General features: G+C 46.6%; 2 protein-coding genes across 3 annotated transcripts; both read left to right on the top strand.

The window, feature by feature from the left end:
* Window positions 1–1,649: 1,649 nt before the first annotated feature.
* Window positions 1,650–7,966, top strand: LOC120815758 (ras-related protein Rab-6B). 2 transcript variants are annotated; one of them, XM_040170697.2, is made up of 8 exons: window positions 1,650–1,902; window positions 3,970–4,028; window positions 4,771–4,824; window positions 5,265–5,370; window positions 5,493–5,604; window positions 5,711–5,804; window positions 6,175–6,241; window positions 6,918–7,966. In XM_040170697.2, exons 1-8 carry the CDS (start codon window positions 1,833–1,835, stop codon window positions 6,980–6,982), a joined length of 627 nt encoding a protein of 208 aa, XP_040026631.1. In that variant the 5' UTR covers window positions 1,650–1,832; the 3' UTR covers window positions 6,983–7,966. The 2 variants fall into 2 exon arrangements, with proteins under 2 accessions (XP_040026631.1, XP_077954755.1); XM_078098629.1 differs by lacking the exon at window positions 6,175–6,241 and having other exon boundaries at window positions 1,685–1,902; window positions 6,890–7,966.
* Window positions 7,967–10,436: 2,470 nt separating this feature from the next.
* On the top strand, window positions 10,437–12,643 carry aire (autoimmune regulator). Its single transcript, XM_078098630.1, has 7 exons — window positions 10,437–10,552; window positions 10,665–10,734; window positions 11,023–11,142; window positions 11,255–11,376; window positions 11,861–11,942; window positions 12,047–12,121; window positions 12,349–12,643. The coding sequence occupies exons 3-7, from the start codon at window positions 11,122–11,124 to the stop codon at window positions 12,427–12,429; spliced, it is 381 nt and encodes a 126-aa protein (XP_077954756.1). The 5' UTR covers window positions 10,437–10,552; window positions 10,665–10,734; window positions 11,023–11,121; the 3' UTR covers window positions 12,430–12,643.

Genomic DNA, 12,643 nt, shown 5'->3' on the forward strand with positions numbered 1-12,643 from the left:
CCTTAAGACCCGCACTCAGTTTTTGGTACTGTGGTTTTCATGGACCACATGGGGGGAGGAGGGTCTACAGTTCGGGGGGGGCTGCGGATCTCATCGCTGCTTTTTGCAGATGATGTGGTCCTGATGGCATCTTCCGTCTGCGACCTCCAACTCTCACTGGAGCGTCTCGGTCGGGATGAGGATCAGCACCTCTAAATCTGAGGCCAATGTTCTCAGCAGGAAACCGATGGATTGCATACTCCAGGTAGGGAATGCGAGGGAGTGAAGGAGTTCAAGTACCTCGGGGTCTTGTTCACCAGTGAGGGGAAGATGGAGTGTGAGTTTGGGTGTAGAATCAGAGCAGCGGGGGCGGTGTTGCACTCGCTTTACCGCACCGTTGTGACGAAAAGAGAGCTGAGCCGGAAGGCAAAGCTCTCGATCTACCGGTCAATCTTCGTTCCTACCCTCACCTATGGTCATGAAGGATGGGTCATGACCCAAAGAACTAGGTCCCGGGTACAAGCGGCCGAAATGGGTTTCCTCAGGAGAGTGGCTGGCGGCTCCCTTAGGGATCGGGTGAGAAGCTCAGCCATTCGCGAGGAGCTCGGAGTAGAGCCGCTGCTCCTTTGCGTCGAAAGGAGCCAGTTGAGGTGGTTTGGGCATCTGGTGAGGACGCCCCCTGGCGCCTCCCTAGGGAGGTGTTTCAGGCACGGCCAGCTGGGAAGAGGCCCCGGGGAAGACCCAGGACTAGCTGGAGAGATTATATCTCTGCACTGGCCTGGGAACGCCTTGGGATCTCCCAGTCAGAGCTGGTAGATGTGGCCCGGGAAAGGGAAGTTTGGGGTCCCCTGCTGGAGCTGTGGCCCCCACGACCCGACCCCGGATAAGCGGTTGAAGATGGATGGATGGATGGATGGATGGTATTCACAGCAGAAAAAAAGTATGGACAAACATTTACATCTACACGCTATTTAATTCTTCCTGATTATCTTATTCTTCAGGAGCTGCAATTTGAGGTCCTTTCTCAAATTATCTACTAATCAAATTATTTAAAATGTACATGTTTAATGAAGGGGCGGCACGGTGGCGTGGTGGTTAGCACTGTTGCCTCACAGCAAGAAGGTCCTGGGTTCGATTCCGCCCAGTGGCCTTTCTGTGTGGAGTCTGCATGTTCTCCCCGTGTCTGCGTGGGTTCTCTCCGGGTTCTCCGGCTTCCTCCCACAGTCCAAAGACATGCACTGGGGATCAGGTTAATTGGGGACTTTAAATTGCCCGTAGGTGTGTGAATGTGAGTGTGAATGGTTGTATGTCTCTGTGTAGCCCTGCGATTGGCTGGTGACCAATCCAGGATGTACCCTGTCTATTGCCCGAAGTTGGCTGGGATGGACTCCAGCCCCCCACGACCCTGTGTGCAGGATAAACGGTTTGACGATGGATGTTTAATGAAACTTTTAAGCGTTCATAAAGTCTTCAAATCCTTTGATATGTTTTGCTTTAGAAATAACTAAATTAGTAATTGTTTCAACGTATCCATTAAACAAGGAATCCTTTCGGCTCTAATTGAAATACTCATAGTATCACTCTGCCTTTAACAATGCTTCATATTTTACAAGACGATGAAATGTTTTACCATAACCTCCACAGATGCCACATGTTGTCCTCCTCCAGCTGAAATAGGTGAGGTCGCGCATGCGCACCGGCCGCCTGAACTGACAGGAGGATGCTGAGCTGCATTCCCATCATCCTGTGAGCAGAGGAGGACCCCCTTTGCGCACCCGCAACCTCTTAGGAGACGCCGAGCGACACGAAAGCTCCCTTCCGAACCGCCCGAGCCGAGCCGTCCGTCTGCCGCCATGTCCGCGGGAGGAGACTTGGGGAACCCCCTGAGGAAATTTAAGCTGGTGTTTTTGGGGGAGCAGAGCGGTGAGTCAAACCTGCGGGAGGAGGGTCGATCTCCCGCTCCCCTCACGCCAAACGTGCGCAAACGCCGCAGGGCCGCGTGTGCAATTCTCCGTTGACGAGGAAAGTTGTTTTAGCTGGATCCCGAGGACGTGGCCGTTCTCTCCTCGGGACAAACGTGACGCCCTTTGGCACAATGTGTGCCGGCAGGAGATCGCATATTAACCGAACCAAAAAAACAAAAACCCCGCATCCACATGAATCGTTCTCTTTAGAATAAGTGTAGCGATCACGATCACTTGAAAAACAATTGCTAATTGCGCTGAATGTCCTCGCGCGTTGTGGCCGATCGCCATCATCGGCCGTCCGAGCAGGCGACGTGAACCGGGATGTTTTGATGCGCTGCGGTCACCGACAAATGCCTCTTTTCAGATAACCGCTTTATTTTGCCTACAACACGAACGATCCTTCGTCCCAGTACAAGTGTCCCCTTTTTCCTGCAAGCTCGAGTGTTTATTTTTATTGTGTATCTATATCTGAACCCCCCCCCCCCCCCCCCATGTGTGGGTCCGGGACACACCCTGTAGGCTCTGCGTGTCTGTGGCATCTCTCCGCCTCGCACGCTCGGTGACACGAACAACCAAGCATACGCCGTTTGGTAAAAGGCGTCTTTTCAGGGTGGGAATGAGTGCGTGTGTGTGTGCGTGTGTGTGTGAGAGAGATTTTATGTGACGGCACATTTTCTGGAGGTGCTGATGGATAATGAAGCCGGCTGTATACGTGTTCAGACATCCAGAGGGGCACATTCCCCATAAATGACAACAGCAGGACGCAGACAATAAGACCTGATATGACAGCAGCTCGATCGCTTGTTTGTGTCTTACTTTGTGGTGCTCCTGAGTGTGTGTGTGTGTGTTGTGCATGTGAAGATGCTGTGTGTCGACTGTGTGTTTGTGCGGCCTGCGCTGCAACGTCGCTGTCCACGGTGGTGAGCGGAGGCCTGGCGTGGCCGCTTCCAACCCGCTGTCTGCGCGGGGAGACCTGGGGCCTGCTGGGAAACCACAGTCCTACAGAAGCAATAAGAATCCAGCTAACAGGACTCATCATCTTCAGAAGTCCCAATCCAGCTTTTGAGTGCTGCTAAATCTACGTGTTCGGGGTCCGTCTGCTTCGGGATGGCCTCGCTCATGTTCGGTGATCAGTGATTATTTGAGGCACGATACGAACTGAAACAATAACTTAACGTACTGATCAGTTGCCCAACAGAAAGTCCCTTATATGTGTTTTCATGGATGAATGCTAGACCGGCGTATTCATCACCTGATCAGGTACCTGCATCCCTCTGTCCAGCCTGATCTCCAAAACCTGTTCGTAAAAATGTATACGAAAATCTTCAACATACAAATTCGTAGTGATGCACCCCGTAAACACACTAACCATGTCAAATAAACGTGTTATGATTGCGTTTTTAACGAGAAATCAATGTTTACTTGTAAGACTAGAATACTAACCCTAACCCCCTCAAAAAATCCAACATGGCGGAGAGAATCCGACATGGTCCGCCATGTTGTTCACTCAGGGGGCGTGGTTAACCGCCGCCAGTTCCTATGTATTGTTACCAATTTGTATGTTCAAGATTTTCGTATACGTGTTTACAAACAGGTTTAGGAGATCACGTTGTCCGTAGAGAGGCCTTGATACACGTACACAAAACAAAATACATTTAAAGCAACACAAAACACAAATAATCATACAATACAAAGCTAATTGTGTAAGGGTCCAGCTTCTGCAGTGCGAGGTTTTTCCTCCGTCCTCTGTTTCATGTCATTATATCCTCTATATTATTGATCAGGCCAAATATTTTTTGACCATTTTTAACAGACATTTTTGATCATTTCTGGAAACATCAGTTAATTTCACATTATTGAAGTGGTTTGTCTCCCAATTACAGTGGCTGTGTCAATTATTTGTCACACCAAGGAACACAACGGACAACATCTATTTTTATGCAAAACTGTTGCATTATTAGTTATGATTCTCTATGATTTGAGCTGTTCTGCACCTAAAACCAACCTCTTTTCTCTCTTCTAGTGGGGAAAACATCCCTCATCACTAGATTCATGTATGACAGTTTCGACAACACATATCAGGTGAGACCAAAAAACCTTAGGAAACAGATACACTCATTGAGCAACGCTATTGCATGAAATGATGACTTGCAATGGTCAATATCTGGGATGGGGGGGCAATTGACCTCGCATAAGCTCCAGGTCTATATTTCTTGCCTAAATATACCAACAATTTTCACAAATCCTTCTCTGATTTTAGATTTGAATAAATGGAACGATGTGGTAGCACTACAATGTGACACGCCTGGTGTCGGATAATAGATTGAACCAACTGAATGATGTTACAATGATGTATGTTTTGGGCCCAAAATGCCTGCTTGACATATCAATTCAAAGCCAGGGTGTATGTGACACCAGATGCATGCTATCAATGCAATTAACAGAAATGAAACGTTATAATGGCATTACCGCGCTCTTAAAAGAGGACGCACGTGGTTCTGTCTGTTGCTTTTCCTAGAGGTTAGCTACATTTTTCATACATGGCATCCATTGTAGTCTGTCCATCCTGGGAGTGGGATCCCTCCTCTGACGTTCTCCCTAAGGTTTCTTCCCTTTTTTCCCTCTTGTAAGGGTTCTTTCATTTTTTGGGGAGTTTTTCCTGTGCCGATGGTGGGTTTTGGGACAGAGGATGTTGTATGTGTACAGACTGTAAAGCCCTCTGAGGCAAATTTGTAATTTGCGATAATGGGCTATACAAAATAAAATGACTTGACTTGACTTGATTACCCCACGCTCCCCTTCCTTTGTTCCTCCTCCCCTCCAGGCAACCATTGGAATAGACTTCCTGTCGAAGACCATGTACCTCGAAGACCGAACAGTAGGAAGCCTTCATTCTCATTCACATGTATTTACATGTATTTCCATGTTTAATAGACAATAATAGACCATTCATTTGTTTGTGCTTGCTTACTATCTTATTTAAGCCAGTCAACATCCAGAGTAAGAAATGTCCCAATTCCCATTCTGGTTTTACTAATCTTTGATTTGATTTGCTTTAATACTTTTTCATGACTAACAGGATCATCCTGAGGTTATTTCTGCTGGTAATATCAGCCCTAACAAGTCAAAGCCTTTCTTACGGCTCATCTTCCTTAGCTTGTATTAATACCATTTCTTTGTCAGCACAGTGGCAGCCTGCTCACACGCTAATGCGGGCTTATCCCACCCTGGATGTGTGCTTATGAGGCCTTTCATCAGCACAGTCTGTGTGTAGTACATGTGGAAGCAGCTTCTGTGTGTGTGTGCGTGTGAACGCAGGTGAGGCTGCAGCTGTGGGACACTGCTGGACAGGAGCGTTTCAGGAGTCTCATCCCCAGCTACATTCGAGACTCTACAGTAGCTGTGGTCGTCTATGACATTACAAGTAAGAGGGGGCTGATTTGCCCGAGCGTATGTGCATTATATGTTTTCTGACACCGTAAAGAAGCTCGTTTGGTTCATTTTTCGGTGACACAGCTATTAAATATTAAAGTCTTGTCTCCACAGATGTGAACTCATTCCAGCAGACCTGCAAATGGATTGATGACGTCAGGACAGAGAGAGGAAGTGACGTCATCATCATGCTGGTCGGCAACAAAACAGATCTCGAGGAGAAGAGGTGAGCTTCGGTTTGACACGTAGATATTTTTGTTAGCTCAACAGAAGGACCGTCCCATTACAGCGACACGTGAGCGTAAAAATAATGAATCCTGATGTCCCTGCAGGCAAATCATGATCGAGGAAGGAGAGCAGAGGGCCAAAGAGCTGAACGTCATGTTTATCGAGACCAGTGCCAAGACGGGCTGCAACGTCAAACAGGTGATCCCTGCTTTTTCGCCATATTTCATATATCAGTTGCTCACAGCTTTTGTGCGTGATCAAATCTCCAGCATATTTAAAACAGTGTGCACATCCAACCCCAATGGGAACATGGCAGCAGTAGCAAACAAAGGGAAAAGACGACTAAAGGCTGAACATCGCAAGAGGCGCAAAACAGTGCTGGGATGTGGGCCCCAATATTTAATTATGAAACCATCTACATAAAAAAAATGTCGTCAGAAATAGGACCCCCCAACTCTTGCTATCCTCTCCCGCCCCCTATTTTCCTTCTTCTTTAAAATCTTTTCTGATGCCTTACCCTGCCTCCTCTCCTCACATCTCCACCCTCCTCCTTCCCATCTCCTCCTAGCTGTTTCGTCGTGTTGCAGCATCCCTACCTGGAATGGAAAGCTTGGACGATGCGAATCCTGAAGGCAGTATCCTTTTTCCAGCCGAGAGAGCCACGCAGACAACAAATAGGCAGCTTATTTTTAATCTCTTAGTGGCGGTTGGCTCCAGAACAAACAGCCCGCTCAAGCCCACTGTCTGCCGAGGCATCAGCCATTAAGAGCTTTTTGCTTGGTGGTGAGGCTGCACAGAGGCAGGAGGGAGCGGTGGGGGAAGCATAGGGCAGCACCGCGCTATATGCATGTCTCAGATGGGACGTGTCCACGTGTGATGGAAGGAAGAACAGCAAAGAGATTACAGTAGACAATTACAGTGTCAGGGACCAGGAGTCATTTCCACGTGTTGTTTTGTATTACAAAGTACCTATTAAATAGTCACGCATTACAGTAATATTATTACCCTTTAACGAGACTGCTTATTGCAAAATAAATACCGTGCAGTGCTATTATAATTAATATTGTGAGGATTCTTGTCATTGTTTTGCCCTTGGTAACAAGAAAACATTAGGCTATGGCTCTGTATGACTTTAAAATGATGATGAAATGGTGTGAAACAGGAATGTAGTTTAGGGATCCCAAGTAATGTGTGTTTTTTCTTCTTTCTAAGGAAAAGTAACTCTTACTCTATTACCCACAGCGTGTCATTTTATAATATTTGATTTTTTCTTTCTCCCCAAGCACTTTTTCTTGACTGGACAATTCCCAGTGATCGACATCAAGCTGGACAAACCAGTAGAGGCCACTGTCCCCGAGGCCGGGTGCTCATGTTAATGCAGAGTGGAAATAGCTCCCTTCACACCATAGGCTTGTTGTGCTGCTTACTACCGGCTAGCTTCCAGTTGACTTCTCTGATTGGATATAGGATGCGAGGCTTGTATCTGATTTGACAAATCAAATGTTATCTTTCATTATTGTTCAGTTGTACAATATTGTATACTTTGTCAATATGTAAGTGACTGGAGGAGGAAAGGTGGGAAAAAAACAACCAAATGTCAAAATGAAAAGAAGCAACAAAAAAAAAACACAGTTTTGGGAGAACGAGAAAGGAGAAAAACGGGACAACCGCCGTAATTCTTTTCGCTGTTATGTTTTGTATTTTTTATATATAAAAAGGGAAAGCACCAAAAATGATGCCTAAACATAGAAGGAAGAAATAGCGGGGGGGGTGGGGGGGGGGGATGTCGGCCATTCTTCCCGATGGGCGAACAAGTCTGAATGTCTGCAGCACGCATGCACGTTGATCTGATCTTTGACCTTTGGCCCGCCCTTCAGGGTCTATGCGCTCTGGAGGGAGGTTGACTATCTTAGAATGTTTTATAGCATCTCTCTATAGCATCTCATGACAAAATGTATCTCATTTGATATACCCACATGAGTCGACTTTCAGTAGGTTCACCTAACAGTAGCTGTAAAAATGTGGCACTCTTTCTCTCTATGGGTTTAACTTTTTTAGGACAAACTGTACTGTGGTTAAAAAAAAAAAAGGAAGTAATAAAATACAACTTGCTATCACAACTCCCGCTCCCTCCAAACCACTCCTCTCCCTTTCCCGTTTCCCTTCGGACCCTCTCTCCTCCCCAGTATCTCCCTCCCTCCCTCCCGGTAACACACATATAACGATCCACTGTAATGCACTGCACTGTATATAATACTGTAATATGTATGTTGTGAACGTCCCTCTGTAAAAGTGGTCCTTGTTCACTAGTATGAATAATGTAAAATGTTAAATGATTAATAAATTACAGATTAAAGGGCTTCACTCTCCCACTAATAACTGCTAACAAGTAGCAGCTGAACTACTGGACTTACTTCAACATTTGACTGTTTTTAGCTTGCCTTAATGATACCACTTGCTCAATGCTAATTACTCACTGGGCTAGGAGTATGCTAGCATTTAGCGACAGCCCTGTCTATGTGTAGCCATCCATCCATTCACTCAGGTGGAAACGCTTGTACTGAAGGCAGCGTTCACCGCGAGCAGGTTGACAGACAGAGACGGACATCCTGCGAGAGACAACTTGAAGTCAAGCTATGTGTGTGCTGGATTAATATTTAGTTTGCATTAGTCTTTTATTGCGGAGTGTAACCCATTCAGTGAGAACAAATACCAGTGGCAGCAACTAAGGCACGAAAGGCCGAGGACAAAGCATTCAACCAACCCAAAAATCCATCTGTCAAGCAGTTTGTTGTTCCAGTTCAGTTCCAGTTCCCTGCTGTGAGACAGAACCTGATAGTTGAGGGGAAGCCGTGTTGGAAAGAACCTTTTAAGAAGGAAACCGTCACTGTGACGTTTTCAGGTTGTTCACACTCAGCCCTCCTTATGTAAGAGGACAGGTATTCCCCTCGACTGACCTCGGCCCGTCATTCGATCACGCTGAGGATCGTCAGGCGGACTGAGACAGTTAGGGCTGATAAACCTGACGGAGTAGAAAAAATAACTTGACAGCACCGGTGATCTCGGGTCCGGTGCGGTCTGCAACAATTCGCATTACGCTCACACACAAAGCGCATCATGTCCAGAACGGGAGCTCTTGGGGACACGAACCTTCGCTCGCTGCTGAGGGAGCTGCGCACTGATATTGCCATGGCTGTCGATGACCCTTTCCCTCTCCTTTACGGTTTGGTGGACAAAAACATCCTCACCGACCAACTATTTAAGGTAAGAACAAATATGAAGACGTTCATTCGGTTTATATTCCTTTTTAGAGGAATGTCTGCAGTTTTCACTCGTTTTTTCAATTTTGATTACAACATATTGTATTTCTTCAATATTCAAACACTGAAAAACAACAAAAGCAATGGTTATTACACACAGCAAGACATGGTTTTATTCAGAGTTGCAGAGGTCACATACCTCTTGTTGTTTTATAGGACACGCTGGAGAAGGAAGGTAGAGAAGGGATCCATAAGGCCATGTACTCCCTCCTCTCCTGGCTCCTGGAACAGAGAAGATCCACCATTCAGGCTTTCTGGAGCAACTTGTCCAAAGACTACAACCTGGACAGCTACCCCAAGCTGCAGACGTTGCTCACTAAACTGCAATCCAGTGTGTAATCAACGTTTCCCCAATTGCATTGTATATTCTTTGTTTGTCGGTACGGAATTCCTCATTTAATCGATGATGATGAGCAAAACATCGATAAAACCCATAATGATACTTGGTATTAAGATCTACACGTGTTTGTAGATTTGTAGAAAGTAATTCACCTCTCTTCCTCCATGTACTTTGAGAACAGAGTTTGTTATCTTCAAAAAATGATTTTTCTTTACCGAGCTAAGACTTTATCACACTGTAATCTGCTGGCGTTGTGTTGACAGGACAGGACGCCGCGAGTTCCAGAGCAGAGAGAAGCTCCTCCGGAGGCCTCAAACCTCCTCACATTAAGAAGAGGAACCACAGGGAGAGAGAGACCAGCTCACAGACTCTGCACCCACAGTATCACGCCGAGACGAGTGATAGACCAGGTTATTTCCAAGAACACATCTCTTCTGAATCTGTCTTCTTACAAAAAAACGGAACAAAACGATGAAGCTCCTCGTGATGCACGTTATCCCCAGGCGGTAAAGTGAAGCTGTACAGAGTGAAAAGTGAAGCTGCGGCCTCAAAGCTGACGTCTGCAAACAGTAATTACACGTCACATTTTCCACTTATACATACAGACAAAGATGAATTGTTCCAAAATCTTTAACCCTCGTTCTGGCGCAGATGTTCTGGAGGTTTCGTCTTCCGTCCAGAGACCGGTCACGCTGGGTTCCTCATTAACCGAGCCGGCAGTCAGCCACGCAGCCACAGAGACCCATATCAGACAGATGTTGGACTCGGATGGTAGGCCAGCGTTTCTTAATGGGCACAAACATCGATCCGACCGTCCTCCATCATTAGCACGTTAATGCTCGAGTGACGCCATCGGAAGTTAGATGGACGCCAGAATGCGACAACAGTCGAATATGTCAGTGGGAGCACTGAATCAACACGTTACTACTGTAAGAAAAGATTGTAAAGCTTCGCTACTCAACAGGAAGTGCCAGGAAGGTTGTCGGGGAGTTTTACTCAGAGGAGTCCAGAGCTGTCGATAACAAGCTTCCCCGCAAGGGGGAGACAACCGCCGGCACGGTAGAGGATCCGCCGAGCATCCACTCGTTGAAGGTCGGTCACTCGTCGGCCCTTTCCAAGGTGTGTGTATTCACCTTTGTGCGTTCTGCATTCCTGAGAGCTTAGGGTCACTGTAATGACGATGAGTGTGCAGTGTGCAAGGACGGAGGGGAGCTGATTTGTTGCGATGGCTGTCCTCGAGCTTTTCACTTGACCTGCCTGGACCCTCCGCTCACATCCATACCGAGGTGAAAAATAAAAGACGTGAGCCACAAGCTGCGTGTAAATACTTTACTCGAGGGCCGGCTGCCTCGTTTTCTGATCCTCGCTCTGAAAACGTTTAATATTTGTCATGTGCAGTGGCACTTGGCGTTGTGAATGCTGCAGCAGAAACACAGTGAAAAGAGAGAATGCGCCAGTATCTTTTCAGGTAAGTATCAGTAAGGTTTACATGGACTGTTCATTCTTATGTTTAATTTATTTGATTTACGTTAATTGTTATTCATTTGTTTCTTCCAGAGTAACACATATGATATAAATAAATATTAGTGATCTACTATTGAATCTCATATTTTCTATAATTTAAATGCTTTTGATGTTCTCTCTCCCCTCACTCCTCCATAAATCTAACAAACAGAATTTAAACAGTAGTCTCTAACCATCAGTCTTTGTTTCACTCTTTTGCACTGCATTTTCTCTTCTGTATTTCATGCCACAGCCACTCGATGCCCTGCAAAGAAACACGAGCAACCCCATCGTGGATGTTTCCTTCTTCTCCTCGCTTCCTTCCTCGCCGCTCACCTGCGCCACAGCCTCTATGAATGAGCTCAGAAGCCAGGTAAACCCTCTGTTGGTTGCATTTCCTTCGTCGCACCCGACACCCTGATTTTTTACTGCCCAATGCGCATATCGCTCTGCTGTTTAGTCCTGTTGGTAAAATGTGCACGCAGGGCCCGGCCGGAGAGCTGCTCGCTGTGAGGGAGGTGTGTGGTGTTTGCTGCGTCGAAGGCGGAGAGCTGACTCACTGCCTCCAGTGTTTGCAGCGCTTCCACGTCCACTGCCACTTCTCCAAGTAAGACATCCGCTCCTCACTTCCGCTACCGCTCTTCTATTTCCCGTAGTGAGACGTCCTCAGCAGGACGATGTGCATACGTCCAACAAGCTTGGCGGGATTGTGCATCAGTCATCGTACACACATACGTCCCACCCGGCAAAGACCTCCATCTGGATTTCTGTTTGTGTTACTATGGATCAACGATCTGCATGGAGGGTGGGATGATTGCCTAATGGTGACTAAGGGATTGTGAAGGCATACAGCTTCGAGTTGCTCCCAGAGACACGGATGACAGATGAAACCTTTGTAAATCTCGCCACGTATCGACCGCGTTTCCCTGTGATGAATTGATGAGAAACGTAATATTTTCTTTAGCGTCGAACATCAAACCTTCTCCTATGATCCTCCTGAGTGTCGTAAACCACAAATTGATTTGAGGGTAATATTAAGCGCCACAGAAAACAGCTGGACTCGCTCACAGTGAGTGTGCGTGCTTTCTTAGAGGCAGATCCATCTGCTCGTCCTGCTCCCGGCCCTGGAGCGCCTCTGCAGAGAAGGAGGCTGAAACATCCAGAAGCTTACAGGTAAATCAGCACATGCATGTGCACATACGTCTTAATCGTCTAAACACGATGATGTGTAATCCGTGTAATCTCTCGTATGTGTGTGTGTGCGTGTGTGTCTCCAGCTCATCCATGAGCAGCAGTCTTCTTCCCCTGAGGGCGTCCTCCATAAAGATGAACTGGACTCCATCCTGGGAGACGTGAGTGAGGCTCAGTAACATGCCGATGACACAGATACAGACGTGATATGGAAATGACATGTCAGACAAAAGGTGGCTGCGTTCTCGGATCACGCGCACAGGGCATCGGCGACGTGTCGGGGTTGTGTTGGAGCTGTAGTCTGGTTGGAATTTCGACAGCGGTCGAATGATGTCGTCAGGTTTCAATCTTGTGTTCGACAAATCCTCCTTCTGTGTTTGTTTCTCAGCAGTGCTCCATTGACATCCTGCAGTGGGCTTTCCACAACATCTCTCGGCCTCATCCAGACTTGCAAGGATGCTTCAAGTGACAGACACACAATCGGCACTCAACAATGATCTCTCTGCAGAGTATCAAACACGACAGGAGCATTTAATGGAGAATAAAGTACACATTATTATCCCGTGTTCTGCCTTACCTGAAGTTGAAGATTTGGTAGTGGTTTATTTTAGATAGAACATGATATTCGTTTTTGAATAATTCTTTACACTTTAATAAAAAACATTGCATCGTGGGGAACAAAA

This window comes from Gasterosteus aculeatus, chromosome 3, assembly GCF_964276395.1.
Source record: "Gasterosteus aculeatus chromosome 3, fGasAcu3.hap1.1, whole genome shotgun sequence".
NCBI lineage: Eukaryota > Metazoa > Chordata > Actinopteri > Perciformes > Gasterosteidae > Gasterosteus > Gasterosteus aculeatus.